The 20,690-nt window shown below is 41.4% G+C and overlaps 1 protein-coding gene across 1 annotated transcript in view; it reads right to left on the reverse strand.

Moving 5' to 3' along the window:
- COL12A1 (collagen type XII alpha 1 chain) overlaps positions 1 to 20,690 on the reverse strand; it is a 153,126-nt gene that overhangs the window by 57,108 nt on the left and 75,328 nt on the right. Inside the window, 10 exon segments of the mRNA XM_014577982.3 lie at positions 2,522 to 2,664; positions 4,575 to 4,704; positions 6,329 to 6,471; positions 7,052 to 7,181; positions 9,151 to 9,290; positions 11,718 to 11,847; positions 16,796 to 16,938; positions 17,268 to 17,294; positions 17,849 to 17,981; positions 18,195 to 18,334. Of these exon segments, the coding sequence (XP_014433468.2) occupies positions 2,522 to 2,664; positions 4,575 to 4,704; positions 6,329 to 6,471; positions 7,052 to 7,181; positions 9,151 to 9,290; positions 11,718 to 11,847; positions 16,796 to 16,938; positions 17,268 to 17,294; positions 17,849 to 17,981; positions 18,195 to 18,334 (1,259 nt within the window).

A 20,690-nucleotide genomic window follows, 5' to 3' on the forward strand; every position in this document is an offset into this window, starting at 1 on the left:
ACAAAGCTACTAACATGAGGAGGGGAAAGAGAAGATGACCTTATTGGTTTGTTTATGTTGTAAGAGTGTGGAGTAGAGAAAAAAGCAGAGTACAAAAATAAACAGGGTCATCTTCTCCAGAGCACAGGGCCAGAACAACAGGGTAAAGGAAGATGAAAAGGGACACAGAAGGGAAAAGTAAATGTGAACTGGGCCTGGAGACGCTCCGAAATCCAGATGAGATCAGGTTGGTTAGGGAAGGAGAAGTTATGGAATGACATCTGTTGGTGCTATGATAAGAGATGCAGAGGGGGATGAGTTAAAGACGTCATTTTGCTATCTGTTACAAATTAGCCATATTAATTCCTGGTGTAACTCCACTGAGCCACGGCAGTTAAACCAGATATGAATTGGGGCCAAGATATATATCAGACTACAGAATATAAAGTCAGAGCCACCTTTAGCCATAGAAAAGGTGAACCGTCCACACATGTTTCTTAAAATTAACATTCAAAATTCGAAAATAACAAATAGTAGTTAGTATTTTAATACTGTTATCTGTCTAATCAACCTTTCCAATAAAAACCTGGATTTTTCCTTTACAAATTAATCTGTGCCATCTGCTCCCACAACTGTTTCATTGTCCAAAAACTCCTCATGAGAAGTAAGAGCTATTTCCAGTATTTGGCTTAGACCTTAATAATCTGCAGCTTCTCTTCATGAACACATATTTTCCACATTCCTAGTTTAGTAGTTGGACCAGATTATCTCCTGGATCTTTCTATATTTCCTTTAAAAATTGAAAAGCCATACTAAGTTTCCCTTTCAGTCTCCTTTTTTTCCTCCATACTAAACACTTTTAACCTTTCCTTTGCAGATAGTACTACCCACACTTTTAATCAATCCTGTTACCCTTTTTCACTATCTACCCAGAAGTTGGAAATCCTTTTTTGTCAAATTGGCAACCAAAACTGTACACAATATTCTACATTTCCAAATCAATGAGATGGCAACAATAATTTTTTGAGGTTCAAATTTTTCCCTAATTTATGCAACCTGTCACCCCATTTGCTGCCTGCTGCAGCTATACACTGTGGTCTCTCATCTTGTACCAACACTGTGGTGCACCACAGGAGTGTCATGGGAGAGTTAGTCCAACTGGAAGTTGGTCCCAAAGAGGAGAATGAGAGCATAAAGCACAGGAGCTACAAGTCCCATGAGGCAACACAGTGGTATTTCTTAACTTAATTTTTTGGAGTCTTTGGACAAAATGTTTTCAGTTTGGGACTGAAAACAAGTATGTGCTTGACTTTCAGTGTTCAATTTTTTTGATGTAAAGTGATTTTTTTTTCAGAAAGCAGACACATTTTGAAAAAAAATCATGTAGCTGAAAAGAGAGTTTTCCATCAAAAAATAATTCTGAATGGGTAACATTCAACCAATCCTATTCAGCAATAACAAATAAATGACAGGCAGTTATATGATGCTCTATAGGCCAAATCTATGGAACTCAATGTGAAGCAGCATAAAGTTAAAGCACAAACTGTTATGACTGACAGCTCTCAAAGATTTTCCTGAACTCTCTAGGAATTAAAGATTATTCTTTAATTAAAGATAATGTCATGATAAAACTTGTAGGAATTCTTCCAACTAAAGTTGACAACCCTACAAACTTACAACTCAGACAACCCCCCACAAAAGCAAGAACTATAAAATTTGAATAAAAGTTCACACTGCTTCCTTCGCTCAGTTCATAATATGTACATACTGCCCTAAATGCTGTCTGGTGGTGTGTTTACCGGGAGTCTTAGCACAACACCACATGGCATGTGAAGCAACACATGGCTATTTACTGGAGCACAATGGCTTGAACAAAGCATGCTGTGACAGGCTCATCTCAGGATCTTTTCCTTGATCTCAACTTTAACACTATTTTATGCTTTGTTTTCAAGGCTTTGGTGCCTTTCTGTATTTACATAGACAACTACAGGTTGTACCTCCCGGGTCTGTCACCCCTGGGATCTGACAGGATCTGAACCAGGGAATTTACCAAACCAGGAGAAGTCAATGCTGGCCCCGTCTGCTGCCACCAGCTTTGGGGCTCCACTCCAGTGGCAGCAATAGGGCTGGCATGGATTGAGCAGGGACTTTGGGGAAGAGCTCTCAAGGGAAGGGCTATCTGCGACACTCTGGAAGCTCTGGGAGGATGGGGGAGAGCTGCAAAGTGCAGGGTCCCCAGCTTTTCCTGATGAATGCGCCAGCCCAAGAGCACCCACAGAGATGGAGAAACACAGATGTTGCCAGACAAGAGAAGTCCGGGTTACAGAGATCCAGCCTGTACTCTGTGGAATGGACTATTTCACAAAAAGACTGAGATCCAGCTGCTTAAGTGTGCCACTTACCATCACCCTATACAATAATGCCCAAACAATTCAACTCTGAAGCAACCAAAATATACAACATCCAAATATCAGATATTTTTATTTTTCTCTAATATCAGCACAGGATATTTAAATGCTTATTAGCAAATGACTGCACTTACATATTCATCTATGGGGTCACCAACGGTAGGTGAATAAATGATTCTGTATTGCTGAACTGGCCCATCAGCATGGTCCCATTGTACAGAAAGGCTGTTTGTTGTTGGATCAAACACCTTCAAGTTCCTTGGCCCACTACGAGGTGCTAAAGGGGAAATATGTATCAAGATCAGTGAAGTGCAGTGAAGACAAAAGTCCTTTCGCTTTATGAGTGTGTCTAGACTACAGGATTTTGTTGACAAAAGTGGACTTTTGTCGACAAAACTATACCTGCATCTACACTACTGCTGAGTTTTGCCGACATAACATCGACAGAACGCGGCAGTTTTGTCAACGGTGGTATACCTCATTCTACAAGGAATAACGCCTTTTTTGACAGAGTTATGTCGAAAAAAGGCTCTATTGCATCCACACTGTGCTTTTTCAAAAGAGAACGTCTAGACTCTCTGTCGAAAAAGCGGCTTGCTTTGTCAACAGAACTGGCTGTAGTCTAGGCGCTCTTTTTCGACAGAGACTTTGTGACAGTATCTGTCGACAAAGACTGTGGACAAAAGCCTGTAGTCTAGATGTACCCTAAGATACCCTAGAACTGTTAGTGTTCAGATGCTGCCCTGGAGTGCACGCCAAGGGCTCCCATTGACTGCCGCATGCATGTGTACACATTAAGGTGATAATATCATGATATTGCCCAGAGATCACAACAGGAGTGGGGCCTAACTGACAAGAGTTCTGACCCTGTGGAAAGGAGGGAAAGACAATAACAGTATCTTGCAATATGAGCACCCACATCCATACACAGTCAATGCCCAAAGGCAGGGAAGATAATTGACAGACTGTCACCTTTGCAGATTTCATATAAATCTGGGCAAATGGTAGAAAAAAGAGTAAGAGTGAAGAGCATGTTGCAGCCACAGGTGAGCTCCTCTCATGCTGATCCCATGTAGTTACATGTATGAGGCTGAAATAAGGCAGGTTCACTGCAGGTTTATTCATCTGGGGCTTCCCTACCATCCACCCTCTCACAGAAGGCGTTGTGCTCTCAGCTCACTAGGTAATACCAGACAACTTTTGTTGTTTCAGGTAATGTGGGCAAGGGTGGTGTCTTTGGGCTGCCTACAATGGGTTGTACCAGGGCCAGAGTTAGACCAAATGGCGCTACAGGAAAGGAACGTATTCAGCACCCTTCCCTCCCATTGTTAACTTTGGAATACCTTTTTTTTATTGCATTTGTAGCCCCGTTCACAGCTCAGATGCACAATTTGCATACCTGATTTATCCCTGATGAATAAGACAAGAAACTTGCATGATAGGATCTGTAAATATGTATTCATATTTCATTGATAACTAGTGACACCCAGACCCTAATATACTCATGAGGGCATGGCTGACAACATTCTAGGAGGTTTGAGGAAAAGGTAATTCTTGAAAGTCTGGAATGTTCCATGAGATTTGACAAAGATCCAGAACATTCTAGACGGTTAGTGAAAAATGATTCCACATATGTAATACCTTAAACATGGTACTTCAAACATGTTCCTTTTGTCACTAACACCAAAAAGAGCATGCCGGCCCAGGTCATCTGGGTCACCTACTTCTAAATCCAGTCCAGGACTGCACTCAAGGGATTATTGTGGCAGACAAATCTCCGAATTTAAACTGAAATCGTGCCTCCATTTTGGCAGCAAACTGTCCATTTTAATGTGTGCTTTGTTTTGGAGAGACAGAGAGATAGGAGTATAGCTGTAATTAAAGGATTTTTTTACTACTAAAAGACCTAGGTTCAATTTAAGTTTCCATCATAAGTGGTATCAGTCTGGTCTAGTCCCTACTAGTAAAACTTCACCTGCATTGCAATCAACAGATAATCTGACCAAATTGGCAGCTGTTGTTCAAGGAAGATCTAAAATTTTTAAAAAGCCATTATTCGGGTGAATTGGGAGAGCTACATTGGGAAGTGAACATGACGTTTGTAGTCAGTGTTATCAATCCCTCACTTATATAAGCAGCAAATAGAGACACTAAATAGCAGTAAAGAAACATAATTTTGCCTCTTACTTGTTCTCCCCTGTCCAGGGCTTGAATTTCCCTCTCCATCAGCATACAGAGCAACAACATTCACAGAGTAAGGCGTGTCGGGAATCAGGCGCTCCAGCACAACATCGCGAGTATTCGCTGGAACTATAATCTAGGAGGGAAAAATGAGTTTTATCTGACAGGTCCATACACATGCCTATACGGATAATGCCTTGTAAAATTATTATTATCCAAATGAATTATCAGTCATTTATATTGAAAGGAGGAAATTTAGTAGCCTGATCCTGTTGTGTATTTTCCAACTACAGAAATGCATGGTTATAGGAATCTGCTTGCTTAACACAAAGCTCATCAGTAGGAGACACAACTAACTGGCAATAAAATATAGGTGTTCTCATTCCGCAAAATGACTTCTTTTTCTAAAATGCTGATAGTTTAATAATTAGTGTACATTATTTGGACAGAATCTACATGAAAATATTGCAACTAGTAAAGATTAAGACCTGCAGAAATCCAGAGCAAAATATTGCTCCATTGTGGTTTACTGACATATGCTAAGGATACATTTTCTAACGGTCCTCTATTAGGTGTCACATGTGTGTGCAGTTATAAGCACCCACTCTTGACAGATGCAAACAATACATTACAAATTGTAACACATTCACAGAGACACTGGAATGTTCATAATGCATGTGTTTGTATCCAGAGGGGCTGACTGTCTGCAAATAAAAGGGCCCAGATAACCCTAAAACTTCTAATCCAAATCAAAGCATTCATCAAGTCCTAATTTTACATCCCAAGAGTGCCCTAAAGCCATTCTTTCCATAGTCTTTGCTTTGTATTCTATATGTTTCAGAATCAGTATTGCAATTTTTAATTGCCTTTTGTTGGCAATACAATAAAGGATTCTGAATAGCAAATGAGAAATGGGTGGAGCTTTTATTCTTTTACACCACAGAATGGTGCAGTCATGCAGTACATTATATTCATATGGAAATGGGGTTTTCAGCAGAGCTGCTGCATGCAGATGGTTACAATCAGGGGTGCAATAAGGGCGCCAAAGAAGCAGCTACCAGTTGACACAGACCTCTTGTTTCTTGACCAGAGCTGAACATTTGCCCTGGCTGCCTTTCCATCATGAGGACCTGCCAAATAGGAGTGGAACTGCAAACCATGAACCTGCTTGGCCCCTTCATCTTTGCAGTCTTTCCAGTGCCCATGGGCCCTGGGCAACCCCGCCCCAGGGGAAAGTGAAGTAGAGGACATAAGAAATGTCCAGGAGGGGTGGAAGATTGAATCCAGGCTTTTGATACTTCTAGGAGAAGCAGAGATGCAGCAGGAGGATTGGGTCTAGCGGCTCCAGAATTGCCTGGCCTCTGTGGGGATGATGTTTTCACTCTGACCACCCCTCTGGGTAAGAACTGAGTGAGCAGAGATACTGAAGAAGAGCACGGGGAGATGTGGGAGACAACAAGAGGGGCATGTGTATAAGGTAGGGCGCCAGGTAGTGAGCATGAATCTGAATGCAGCAACACTGAATGAGATCTCAAGGCTGGGTGCAGCAGAGGTGGGATACTGTGTGGAGCTATATGCAGGAGAAGAGTATGTGGGCAGGAGCATGGTGCAGATCATGTAAGGGAGACCCCTGGGCTTTCTGCTGAGGAGAATCTGCTCACATTCTGGTTACAACTGTTTTTTTACTAGGAGCCAGTAATCACTGGAGGTGACACTGTCAGTGCTCCTTTAAGGAATGCTTGGGAGGCTGAATAACTTACAGATTCTGATGGCCGTGGGCCAACCAGTGGAGCGTAGACTACTCGATACTGTTGTACTGGGCCGGGTGCAGGTTCCCATCGGACATTTAGGGTGTTCGGTGTAGGGTTGTAAACTTGCATGTTTCTTGCCGTTCCTCTCACCACTAAGCCAAAGAGAAAGTAAATTAGTGTTACAGAGATGTGTACACAAGAATAACTCTAGTAGCACAAAAAGGCGCTCATCTATCTAAGATACTTATGTGGCCTTTATTACCATAGTACCTGAGCAATTCAGAGTCTTTAAGGTATTTATCGTCATCATAAATACCCATGTCAGCCAGGCAAGCGCTATTGTTTCCATTTTTATAGAAGCTGAGGTAAAGGGAGACTAGTGAACTACCCAATGGTGCCCAGAAATTCAGTGATGAACCAGGGAACTGCACTTGTGTGTCCCAAGTCACAGGCTAGCATCCTAATCATTGGAATACCCTTCCTGTCAGCAAAAGAAGACCGAGAGCCTGCCTTACTAGAGAGCAATGAAGACTGGGTATACTGTGAAAATGAATCATCACTAACTCAATGACACACATGAATATCATTCTTATGTATCTGCTCTGCCACTAACTCAGGAGCAGGAAATGTGCACAGGAGATGAAAAGTAAAGTAGGACTATTACAACATCTATAATTTTAAATTATTTATATATAAAGCCTGAGATGATACGAATAAAACCACTTCACTTACAAGTTCTCCCAATGTCAGATACTCGTCCACCATCCCCTTCCGGGTAAGCTGGAACCACAGTTACCCTATAAGGTGTGTCAGGCTGGAGAGATCTCAGGATGATATAATTTGTGTTTCCTGGTACTGTTGTCTGTAGGTTTAAAAACGTGGTGTGGTATTTAAATAAAGAGTGAAACAACTGAGCATTTCGAATATGACTCTCTCTGCAGATGTCAGTTTAAACAGTTTTACATTTTCTTAAGCATCCAAAAAAGAAGTCCACAGATGAAGTCAGTGGGACTACTCTGATTTATGCCAGCTCAAGGTATCTGGCCTAGTAATTACCTCAAATAATACTTAAAAGCATGTTTTCTTTTTACTTAAGCTCATAGCTATCGCAACACCTCAGCAACTTGACAGAAGCAGGCTTCTAAAGTGATGTGTGGCTACAGCCTAATGTCAAGGACCTGAATGTGCTTCCTAGGGACATCTGTTAGGTGGGAAGTAACAATATTTTTTTCCAAAACTGGAACACAGGTGAAACGTGAAACTGAAACTCAAACGAAGAAATAAACATTTGGTTGGATTATGTAAAGCTAAATGTCCATATCCCATCTAATTCACACATACATTATGTGACACTAGGTTGGAAATACAAGACGCCAGCTGCAAAAACTTACTTCTGCTCCTAAAAGCTATTTAAATGGATAGTGGAACTATGAAACAAAATAGTTCTCTGGATAGAGGAGAGTAACTTAAGCAAAAACTATGCAAAGAGTGCTTTGTCAGTTTAAAAGCAAAATAATTAAAGGGAACGTTATTATTTAATTTAACTTTTAATTTAATTTTGGCCCCTCCTTTCCATTCTGCACGGGTTTTTCTACTTCCCTCATCATTGTACTATCTGAGTTCCTTCCACCAGTGCATTGAGTAACATGGCTAAAATCTATCATGTCTAATTTGTTCTCTCATTCTCTCCCCAGGCAGGGAAAGGTGGGTGCAGTGGAGTGTTTTGTTTTGGGAGGGTTTTGATGTTGCTGACTGTATATTATTTTTAAGTGTGCACCAGCTGCTGGGTATGTTTTTATGTTAGAGGAAGCAGGTCAAAGAAGTATGCCTTGACTTGGAGCAGAAGAGGGAGAAGATTGTAATGGTCATTAGTTCCTGAAAGAGTTTGATACACGGGATGGAACTGGTCCTGATAAAATTCTTTGTACTTAAGCTTTTTATCCCATTCCAAGCAGTCACTGTTATTTGCTATGCTACACATTCCCTTAGAACTGACCCTGACTCGTGGGGGATTTAGGGCCAAATCCCACTGGTATCAACTCCAAAAGCCGCATGGATGCATTTAAGACAAGGATTTGGCTTATAGTGTTACTACTCAACTCAGTTATTTGTAGAGTTCTACACTCATATCACATAAAAAACAACATTACACACTTGTAAAAGCAACTAGTAACAAACATCTCAGGCTAATGCAGTAATTCTGTTTAGCACTTATATAGTGGCTCTCATTCATAGGTCAGTGTTCTCTGAAAGAGGGATATGGGGAACTATCATTATTTTACTAATTAGAAAACTGAGATACAAAGAGTTGAAAGGTAAGATTTTCAAAAGTGATTTAGACTTCTAAGTGTCTAAGTCCTTTTAGATGATGTGATGCAGACATCTAAATCACTGAGGTGTTTTTGAAAATGTTACCAGAACTTAATAATGTCACACAATCAGCAGCAGAGATGGGGACAGAAATGAAGTCTCCTGAATCTTTATCCACTGGTCCTTCCTCTTATGACAATGTTCATGCCCATATATTTTCCCTTCAGAAGAAGGAGTGCGGTAGTTGCTGTGGAATACAGTAGCTCCCACATGCTAACACTGAAGCATTCAAAATTTGCTTCTTAACAAATTACATTAAAAGGTAGTATTAAGTCATGGGCTAACTGACTTCAATAGAGTTCCTCTGAAGTTACATCAATGTAGCAGGGAATAGAATTTGCACAAGATCTATATAAACTATCCTTGTATTGAGATGAGGCACTCATCACTCTCAATTTTTGTTCAGGGGTTTATATGGCAACTTATCTGAGACAACTAATAAGGCCCGCAAGAATGATTACCATTTCTTCTGCTCCACCTGTTGTTGGCACATAATATACTTTATACTGGCGAGGACTTCCTTCAGCATGATCCCATCTTACACTGAGTGTGCTGGTGGTTGGGTCATACACCCTGAGGTTCTTTACTGTGTTGAGTGGTTCTGAAATAAATCAAAAGCCCTGTCAGACTACTGAAACCACACACTTCCATGCTTTTATCTCTCCTGTCAGAGCATGTCTGTGTAATGCAGCTCTAGAAAAAATAAGAAGTTTTCATTCTGGACATTAATATCATTGCTTCACTGACTCAGAACTCGGCAGTCCCAGCTGACAATGTCAGGAATGCTAAACATAGTTCAAAGTGTTTCTTTTTTTTTCCTCTACATATTATTTAGAATCAAAACAAATCACAAAAGCATTAAGTTAAAACTTTCTGAAGTAGTCTGGCTAGGAATCACATCACACAGCAGATGCCAAAGACTTATTGAACTCAGAGCAATTTTTTTTTTACATATATAGCGCCCCTGATAACAAAGCACTCAGAGTTCTGTACTGTAGGACAAAAACAAAATACAATCATCATAAAATAACAATATCTCAAAATATATAGTTCATAGGGGTCAATTTTCAAGAGAGAACTTAAGGCACTGAGAAAGTAATAAATATAGGGTTATCAATAGTAAATTTAAAGACACCTTTGCAAAGGTGCGATTTCAAAATTCAAGGGAAGAGGCAAATTTCATAGTGAACTCTGGGGCCAAAACAATTCCTGGACACTCTTGGATCTTTTTGAAGGCTAAAATATAAAAAATAGATGATTTATAAAGAGCCTCTGTTGTGATTATTTCCTATCTTTTCATAACCGTTCACACAGGTTGAAAACAACAAAATCCGCCACATGAAACAAACAAGCAACTTCCGAAGCTTAGAAGCTGCACGTGTGACCTCATTCATACTGTGATTCATGCATTTAGCAATCTTGCCTTTTCCTAGTGATTTTTCCCAGAGAATGTTTTGCCCTTTTATCCTTGCTGAAATTAACCCTTCCTATGGATGCAGTTTTGGAACAGCTGCTTCTCACTCTTCAGCCCAAATCACCATACTTAGCTATTCCTTTCTCCTAGGAACACCAGTTTGAACTCAGCAGCCACAGCCAGTGGAGCACAGAAATACATGGCAACAATTAGATAACTTGCAACAAAAAATATTTGGCTACATTCTTCACAAAGGAACTGTCATGAAGGGGCAATGACAACACACTGACCTCATTACAGAAAGTGCCTGGTTACAATTCACAGCACCACCCCTGCTTGCCACCCACGTGTCTGGAAAGTTCACATGCAAATCTCTTCTGATCCCCAATCTGGTTTCAATCCCTGCTAAATCACTGCTATCTGTGCAAAGAATCCAAAGGGACACGCAAGCCCCTTCATCAAAACTAAATGGAGAGGGCAGGTGGAGGGGTAACTGGCTCCACCAGATAAGACCTTCTGCTCCCTGGCTATCTGCCTTACATAAACCTGGCTGCCCACCTGCTCAATTTCCCCTCCCCGCCTCAACTCTGTCCTCCCAACATTTTCAATCCCAGAAGATAAATTCTCCACAAAAGTGTGTGTGTAAGGAAGAAATGAGGGGATACATCGACCCTGTGCTTACAGGCATGTAAAGCTAGGTCAGGACAGCAGGGCAACAATAAGGTATGTTACATCTCTTCCCATTAACAGCTGTGTTGCTCGATCCATAACTTCTAATTCCTTTGCCCAAATCCTAAAACCATCTTTTCCTCCTCCTGCCCCCACCTCTGCCCTTGCCCCAAACTAGCCCTGCCCCCTTTTTCTCAATCTTAGTCTCCAAACTGCCCTTCCCCCATCTCTGCCCCAGCCCCCCAAGTACTACCCCATTCTTCCCTGCCACAGCTTGTCACCTCCTCTGCCCCAACTCTCACTGCATTAGCCCTCAAACTGTCCCTCATCCTTCACCCCACTAGACCCAAGAGAAGCAGTCCCCGACCTCCACTGCAGATGGAGGCAGACATGGCAAAGTCACATCTAAAGGGCACGAGACCCTCAAGAAATGAAACTCAGAAGCCCTAGAGGGTTCAGCAGAGCTGCTATGGACAAAGCAGAGGGTGTATCCCCTCTTCCATCCCAGGGAAGGAGCAAGAAGGGTGAAATATCAAAGCAAGCTCTCCCCAAGACAAGCTACACCCCTGTGGCCACCTCCAGGCACCTCCCACACTGAGGGAAGGCAGCTGCTCCTCATGCTGCTGTCACAACCCAGTAGAGGAGCTGTACTGGAGCATTTGTGCTCAGGAGCTCCCCAGCCACATCCTTCACTCTCCCTCTCAGGCAAATTCACTACAATTAACACATGGGATGAAGTAGCCTCCCTGTACCTTTGGGAGAGGAGATTTCAAGATTTTAAGCTGTGTAGTGGGGTCAAATTGAGGTGAATTATACTAAAAAAGGTCCAGACAATAAGACCCTCCTCACCAAAACTAATCAGTTTGTTGATCTCCAATACAAGATATAAATGTGGTCTCACAGCCACTCACTAATGAAAACACCACAAAAAGTTCTTTCACTTACTGGTCTTGCCCCTGCCTGTCATCCGTCCTCCTTCTCCATCCGCATACATAGACGATACAGTAATAGTGTATGGCGTGTCTGGCTGCAGCTTCTGTAGCACTATACTGTTCTGCCTCCCACCTACCTGCATCTGGAGTCAAAAAAAGAAGAACTATTTAAATCACTTCTTTGCTAAACCTTATTGTTGTAGTAAAGGATATAAGTATTTGATACACAAAATAATCCAGTATAGATGATATGGTGATTGCTCCTGTCATGTTCTGAAAATTAACTAATAATTAAACAGTAATTACATTCAGGTCATTATGGCATGTTTATGAAGCCTGGTATAAAAAGGCTACAGTAATACAAAGCTAGCATTTGTAAAAGTAGGGATGTAAGCGACTAGTCAACTATTCAATAAGAAAAAGTTTATCAGATAGTAGACTAGTCCCTTGACTAGTCGCTCCTCTCTCCCTGCTTGCTGCCTCTATCAGAGGTAGTAAGGGGGTAAGCAAGAGCTGGTGCTGGGGGGAGTCGGCTTAAAAGCCAAGTCCCCCCCTGCACTGGCTTTCACGGAGGCTAGGAAGGCAGGGGGGTAGTGGGGACCTTGCGCAAGCCATGAATCAACTGATTCCCAGCTTGTGCCCAGTCCCAGACTTTGTGCCTCTGCTTTTTAAATGCACATTACATTTAAAAGGCAGAGCTGCAGCAGTGTTAACTCTCAGGACCAGGAGTGTTAGCTAGCCCCACTGTGGCTCCCTTGCTTATTGACTAATTGACCAGTCAATGGAAAATCCATCTACTAGTTGATTAGACTAAATTTAACATCCCTAGTTAAAAGATTTCCAAACTTGTACATAACAATTAAATTTCGACCATCAATCTTTTTAGTGCCAATGTAGAGACATCTCTTCCCACATGGGACCTGATCCATAGATCATTGAAGTAAATGGAAGTTTTTCCATTAACTTCAATGAGCTTTTCAGCAGGCTCACCATATCCATATCTCAGGTATATTTCAATACTTTGTAGAAATAATTATATAATATGACATTCCAGCCTCATTTTCATTGCATGTAGATTCTAGAAATGTCCTAAAATATAATAAACCTTTTACTTCAATTATACTGAAAGGCTGCGTCTACACTGGCAAGATTTTGCGCAAGAACACTGATGTTCTACTGTATGAAATCAGTGCTTCTTGCGCAAACAGTCTAATGCTCCCACTCAGGGATAAGTCCTCTTGCACAAGTGTTCTTGCGCAAGAGGCCAGTGTAGACAGGTAACATCAATTTCTTGTGCAAGAAAGCCCGATGGCTAAAATGGCCATCGGAGCTTTCTTGCACAAGACAGCGTCTATACTGGCAAGGATGCTTTTGCGCAAAAGCAAATCTTTTGCGTAAAGGTACATGCCAGTATAGATGCTCTCTTGCGCAAATACTTTTAACGGAAAAACTTTTCAGTTAAAAGTATTTGCGCAAAATCATGCCAGTGTAGATGCATCCAGAGAGTGAACCATGTAATTATAGCTCTTGTCAGACCATAGCTAGGCAAAGTTTTTCAGTGAGTTGAGAATGGCACCACTCTAGCAGGCTCAATTTTCTTTCATTATGTGAAATCAGTGGTTTTATACATTGCTTAATGTAGCCTAACAATCTTCCTGTACAATTTGTACATTTTTTACAGTCTACTGAATTCACATGTTTATGCCACAGCAATTAGAATCTGTTGAGAACTCCCATAATGAATAAGCATTTAAACATCTGGACATTATACTGGAATCCAGATGTTTTTAACTAGTGCCCATCCACTGACTCATTCTAAATTTCAGGGTAATCTACAGTCTTTAGTGGAACCACCTGTAGCAAATGCTAATGAAACAAGACATCTAAATAATGGGTTTATATCCTCAATATTCATACGTAGTTATCATAGGCAGTACCCAGTAGGATTTTCACTAGTTCCTAGGTACCTGACTAACTCCCACTGCAAGTAAGGAGCCCGGGTGCTTTTGAAAATACCACTAGGCACCTATCTCCATCTTTAAGTGCCTAAATACCTTTACAAATCTGGCCTGAAATCACTGGTATTGGTCCAATCCTAAGGTGCGCATTTAAACCACTTTACCCCTCCCCTGCTTCGGGCTGTTAGGCAACCAACCAGACTTTGAAAGAAACCTAGAGCCTCTTTCTGAAAATCTGGCTTTTAAAGTTTTAGAAGAGGCACTGATATAATCCAACAGTACCCACAGTTTAATCAAATAGCCACAACAGAAAGGTAGTCGAGCAATGATTCATGTGGGTGATAATCATTAACAAATACGGATTTTGTTGATCAATGTACTTAAATCCAGAAAATATATATTATATAATATAAATGTGAGGTTTGGAAAGGAACACTTGGGATATTGCCAGACCAATGGCACTCAACATTTTTCTTCTGTGGAACACTCTACACTCCAGTGTAGGGGTATGTCTACACTGCACGGGTATTTCAAAATAAGATATTCCAGAATAATTATTCCAAAATAGCTTATTTAGAAATAGCACGTCTACACTGCAAGGAAGCCTCAAAATCAGTCCGAGGCAGGCTTCCCTAATGTAGATGTGCTATCTTGATTTAGAGCCCCAGGAGGCACTGGGGAGGAATAACTTAGAATGGCCCTGGTTAGGGACTATTTCAAAATAGCAGCAGTGAAACATCTACCCATGCCTTATTGTGAAATAGCAATTTCAGAATAGGCGTTATTCCTTGTAGAACGAGGTTTACAGATTTCAGAATAAGCTGTCTGTTATTCTGAAATTATTTTGAAATAATTGAATGGCTGTGTAGACGCTCACATTGTTATTTCGCAATAATGCTAGTTATCTCAAAATAACAGTGCAGTATAGATGCATTCTAGGAGGCCTCCTCATGGACAATCTCTTCTCCCAGTTCCCTACACCTTTGTTCTCTAAATGGATAAAAATATTCGATCTAGTTCATTCCCTGCATCACTGGAAGACAGAGTATTCATAGATTTTTGCAGAATGCCTCATGTCCTGTCTCACTTGAAAACCACCAATTATAGATCACAGTGTCTCGTAGCCAATCATTCCCTGTTTAATTGAGCATATGATAGTTCTCTATTGTTCACTGACTTTTTACTATAGCTGCATTGACTGTTGAAAACAGACCCCCTTTTTGTTAATTCCTCACAGATATTTCTAGGCCTTTCCAACATATGCTGCTGCTTATTGACACTGGTTTGGATTTTTAAAGAATCATTTCAGCTTGAATATATTCTGTTCATAGAAAAGTAAACTTGGATGTGAAAACATCCAATGAATTCTAAAGTAAATATTGTCTTGATATGCTTGAGAACATGTAGGCTCTCTGATTATTGTGCCAAAATTGGCGGCTTTTTTCTAAACACTTTGAATCCAGTGATTATCACCACAACAGTCTCATATTACAGAATAGGGACATTAGCCACCATATATATGTTATACATAATGCACACCATATCAATATGTATTATGCATCACATTAACATTATACAAATTATAATATATATGTATGTTAATACAACCTTATGCTAAGTTTCATTTGGTTCACTTTTGCCCACGTATGTCAAGAGTTACTTTGCAAAGCTAAATGTGGGGCTTGCCATAAACCCTGCCAAAAATCAAGATACATGATAATTCTAAACTGGTTCTAGGTAGGGGATGACTTCATGGTCCAACCAGCTTGCTCAAATACAAGAGGTAAGGAGTATGCTGTGGTATCAGAAAAGCAAGGTAAAAAGCTAGTTTGTGAATTTTAGACTTGGGTGACTTAGAATGTTTTTAATTTGAGAACAGGTCTACTGTAAGTACAGCTAGCTTGGGGGAGCGTTTTGGGAGTGCCTTATGCACACAATGCCAGAAACAGCTTTCCGGAGACTAGTAACATAGGGTATGTCTACACTACCCTCCTAGTTCGAACTAGGAGGGTAATGTAGGCATACCGCACTTGCTAATGAAGCCCGGGATTTGAATTTCACGAGGAGTAACGGTAGTTCGGAATAGGCACCCTAGTCCGAACTACCTAGTTCGAGCCCCGTGTAGCCGCGCTACACGGAGTTCGAAGCAGCGGGGATTTAAAAATGGCGGCTCCCCGCTTATGCTAATGAAGCCCGGGAAATTCAAATCCCGGGCTTCATTAGCAAGTGCGGTATGCCTACATTACCCCGCTAGTTCGAACTAGCGGGGTAGTGTAGACATACCCATAGTAATTCTTTCCTGTTCTGTTCCTGATTTTAGCAATAAAACTGGCTACAACCACAAGTACAGACAACCAACTGGACATGCTATTGATCATCATGGTTTGTTTTTATTAGTAGTTAACATTTCAGGTAAATTGCATAACTGGGAGAGAGTCTGGATCAATGATTGTCCAACTATACTCTGTGGACCACTAGTGGTCTACAGAGCACTAGCTGGTGGTCCATGGGAAGCTAGTCACATGGTGCTGACTATCCTCGTTGTTCACAGATGCTAAATCACGTTAAAATAAGTAAATTACCTTCAATGCTTTCCTTATATTATTTTCTCATGTAAACAGCAGCTGCAGTTACCAAAGAGATCTTACTCATTCACTACTAGAGGATGGTCCACAATATCTTCAATTTCTTGTCATGACACAGTCCCTCTCTTAGCATGTGAACAACACAGTGAAAAATCTCAGACAAGCCTTGGATTGGTCGCAGTTCTCCAGAGCTTGTATTCCGATATTCTATTTCATTGGTACATATTTAATATGGAAACTATAACTAGTTTTACTTTATTCTCTGACCTGTACAGATAACGGAATGCAGGGGAATCTCCGGAAAATGGACTTTACACATGGGCACTTTTTTCCCCCCAATAAAAAACATAATAGCTTGGAAATGTTATATTTAATACACAAATATGCATATTTATTTTAAACACAAAGCTTCATCTAAAAATGTCCCTGATTAATTTTGGTACTGCTCTGAATTGAAACTAAATTGTTCTGACACACTAAACGCAAGACTGACGTTGTCAAAATGGTTTTTCATTATCTAATAACTACAGTCTTTAAAAATTAGTTACCGATTGTTCAACGCCATCCCCAGTTGTGGGCTGGTAAGTGATCCTGTATCTCTGCACTCGGCCAATGGCTGGATCCCACTTTACAGTCAGGCTATTGGAAGTCGCATTGTATACCTGAAGGTTTCGTGGGCCACTCTTCGGTGCTGATGTGAAGTTATTGAAGCACAGGGTAAGCACAAGGTTCAAATACTGGGCCAAATTCTGTACTCAGACGTGTGCTGAGATGCCAATGGCTTCACTGAGCCAGGCAAGTGCAGAATTTGGCCCAGAGTTTTCATAATACAACCAAGAAGAGAATTTAACTGGAAAGTTTGTAAAATAATAAAACCTGTTAACAATATGTGTAATATAATTCTAAATATAAAAGTATATTTATTGAACAAGCTGATATAATTATCATCAATACACCATTCAGTTTTAAATGGGAATTATGACTTCTATAATTAACATATCTGTGAATTCAGGTTCTTACCTGGTGTTGTTGTAATTATTTCCGGTACTAGGAAAAAGCACAAGCATTTATGAAAAATATTGCACACGTGCCTTTAATTCTAATTTAATAGCTAATAATAATAATAATAGGCTACATATACACTGCAGGATTCTTGCGCCAGAACTGTTTTACACAAGAGTTCTTGCACAAAAGGTCTTGCACAAGAGGGCATCCACACTGCCATGTGCTTTGGTGCAAGATATGTGCTTTTGTGCAATAACGTCCATGGCAGTGTGGATGCTCTCTTGCACAAGAAAGCTCTGATGGCCATTTGAGCCATAGGGATTTCTTGCGCAAGAAACCCTATTGACTGTCCACACTGTCCTCTTGTGTAAGAGCTCTTGCGCAAGAGGGCTTATTCCTAATGGGGAGAGGAATAACTCTTGCACAAGAAGCCTTCTGTTCCGACGCTTTATTGTAAATTTACTTGCGCAAGAACGTGCGTGCAGTGTTGTCGCTCTGCAAGTTTTTGCGCAAGAACGGCCATTCTTGTGCAAGAAGCCTGTAGTGTAGATGTAGCCTAAATGTATATTATCCCTTTTAGGGAACTGACTACTTACATGTCCGTTCTCTGCCAATCAGTTCATTACTTTCAGATTCATCAGGATAGATGGCAGTAACAGAGACATCATATAATGTGTCTGGGTTCAGATTTTCAAAAACCAGAGTATTTTCATCACCATTCAGGATGGTCTGAGGTGAAGGGAAAGAAAGGAGATAACAGAGCATTTTTCTTTACAAAAGTGACATTTTAGTTGGCTGCAAGTGTTGGAGAAGATCCAAAAGACTCTCCACGTGGAATTCCCATTGAAGGGTTTCCAAGACTGAGACCATTTACTAATTTAATTTCAAATAAAAAGTACTGCTCTTAGAGCATACTAAAGACTATTGACTATTCATTCCTACCTCCATCTTTTCTGTTCCACCATATGGTCCCCAGGTGATTCTATACAGAGCCACATCTGGAGCACCATGATCCCAAGTGCCTCTGAAACTTTGCTTTGTTACTTCTGTGAGTCTGAGATTGACTGGTGCTGGTACAGGTACTGTGATAAACAAAGGAAACATTCTTCTCAAAACAAACAAACAAACAAACAAACAACCTATACACTAATTTCCAACTACTTTAAAAATAAATTGTATCGTTACTTAGCACTTATAGGGTATGTCTACACTACCCCGCTAGTTCGAACTAGCAGGGGTAATGTAGTCATCCGCAGTTGCAAATGAAGCCCGGGATTTGAATTTCCCGGGCTTCATTTGCATGAAGCCGGCCGGCGCCATTTTTAAATGCCGGCTAGTTCGAACCCCGTGCCGCGCGGCTACACGCGGCACGGAGTAGCTAGTTCAGATTAGGCTTCTAATCCGAACTAGGTGTACTCCTCGTTCCACCTAATCCGAACTAGCTACTCCGAAGCCTAATCCGAACTAGCTACTCCGTGCCGCGTGTAGCCGCGCGGCACGGGATTCGAACTAGCCGGCATTTAAAAATGGCGCCGACCAGCTTCATGCAAATGAAGCCCGGGAAATTCAAATCCCGGGCTTCATTTGCAACTGCGGATGACTACATTACCCCTGCTAGTTCAAACTAGCGGGGTAGTGTAGACATACCCATACAGAGCAATTTGTCTTTCATGTGGTCAGGTCCTTAGCTGATATAAACTGGTACAGCTGCACTGATTTCAGTACAACTACACTGATTCATAAATGCTGAAGCTCATGCACACTGATTCCCGGAAGATATAGTTATGATCATCAAGTCTGATCTCCTCAATAAATGATTTTTAGAACATGGAATTCCTGCATTGAGCCCAATAATCTTGTGGCTAAACTAGAACATATCTCTTTAGGGGGAAATAACATCTTGATTTAAGGGAAATGATTTAAAGTGATTGAGAACCCCTGGTAAGATGGGGGGGCGGGAGGAGGGTTCTGTCACTTAAACATCTGTGAGATTAAAAAACCTTTCAGTATCAGATTTCTTTTTCCTGTCTAGGGTCCAAGTATTTTATAAAAAGGCATAGAGCTATCCCCATTTTACAGATAAGAAAACTGAGACAGAGTTGGTTATGCAAATTTATCCGTGACAAAACTGAAAACAGAAACCACACATTCTGATTCCTAATGCTATGCCTTATCCATTAGATAGCGTCAGGCATTATACAGATCCCAGAGGGCCGCATTCTGCCCTTTAAGGGTATGTCTACACTACAACACTAATTCGAACTAACTTAATTCGAATTAGTTAATTCGAACTAAGCTAATTCGAACTAGTGCATCTAGACCTAAAAACTAGTTCGAATTAGCATTTTGCTAATTCAAACTAGCATGTCCACATTGAGTGGACCCTGAACCGAGGTTAAGGATGGCCGGAAGCAGTGCCGGCAGGGCATCAGATTAGGACTTAGAGCATGGAGCTGCTGCCTCAGGCTAGCCGAGGGCTGTGCTTAAAGGGACCCAACCCCCACCCCGGACAGACAGTTCTCAGGGGTTCCCTGCTCGCTTGTCTAACTCAATGAGGGACAGCAAAGCAGTCCTGGCTTGGAGTGCCCTGAATGCACACACTTGGCACATCACAGCACTCGGCCATCAGACCGGCTGCACTTGCCGCAGGCTGCCATCCGGAGGGAGGGGTCAATCGGGCAGCTGCAGGAGAGCTTCCACCCTGAGAAGCCCGCAGAGCCACCCCAGTCCTCCCCATCGGGGGCTCGTCCCCCATTCCTCCCTCACCTCCTTCCACTTACCTCTCCCTAGCCCCCCTTGCTGATGTACAAAATAAAGAACACGTGTGTTCAAAAATAGAAACTCTCTTTATTGAACAAAACTCGGGGAGACAGGGAAAAGGAGGTGGGAGAGGGGAAGAGAGAGGCTGGGAGTGGGGAGGAGGAAACCTGGGAGGAGGGAGCTGGAAGGGGGAAGCCAAGGGAAGAAGAAGGAGGGGAAGTATCAAACTATGCTACACCATATCTTCAGTACTGTGTACAGATGTGATCTCCTCACCCCAGAAAAGATATTTTGGCCTTGGAAAAGGGTCAGAAAAGGGCAACTAAAATGATCAGGGGTTTGGAAGAGGTCCCATATGAAGAGAGGCTAAAGAGACTGGGACTTTTCAGCTTAGAAAAGAGGAGACTGAGGGGGGATATGATAGAGGTCTATAAAAGCATGAGTGGTGTGGAGAGGGTGCATAAAGAAAAGTTCTTCATTAGTTCCCATAACAGAAGGACTAGAGGACACCAAATGAAATTAATGGGTAGCAGGCTTCAAACTAATAACAGAAAGTTCTTCTTCACAAAGCAAATAGTCAACCTGTGGAACTCCTTGCTGCAGGAGGCTGTGAAGGCTACAACTAGAACAGAGTTTAAAGGCACGTGAGATCAAGTCATGGAGGTTGGGTCCATGGAG

Source organism: Pelodiscus sinensis, chromosome 3 (assembly GCF_049634645.1).
Source record: "Pelodiscus sinensis isolate JC-2024 chromosome 3, ASM4963464v1, whole genome shotgun sequence".
In the NCBI taxonomy this organism is placed as follows: Eukaryota; Metazoa; Chordata; order Testudines; family Trionychidae; genus Pelodiscus; species Pelodiscus sinensis.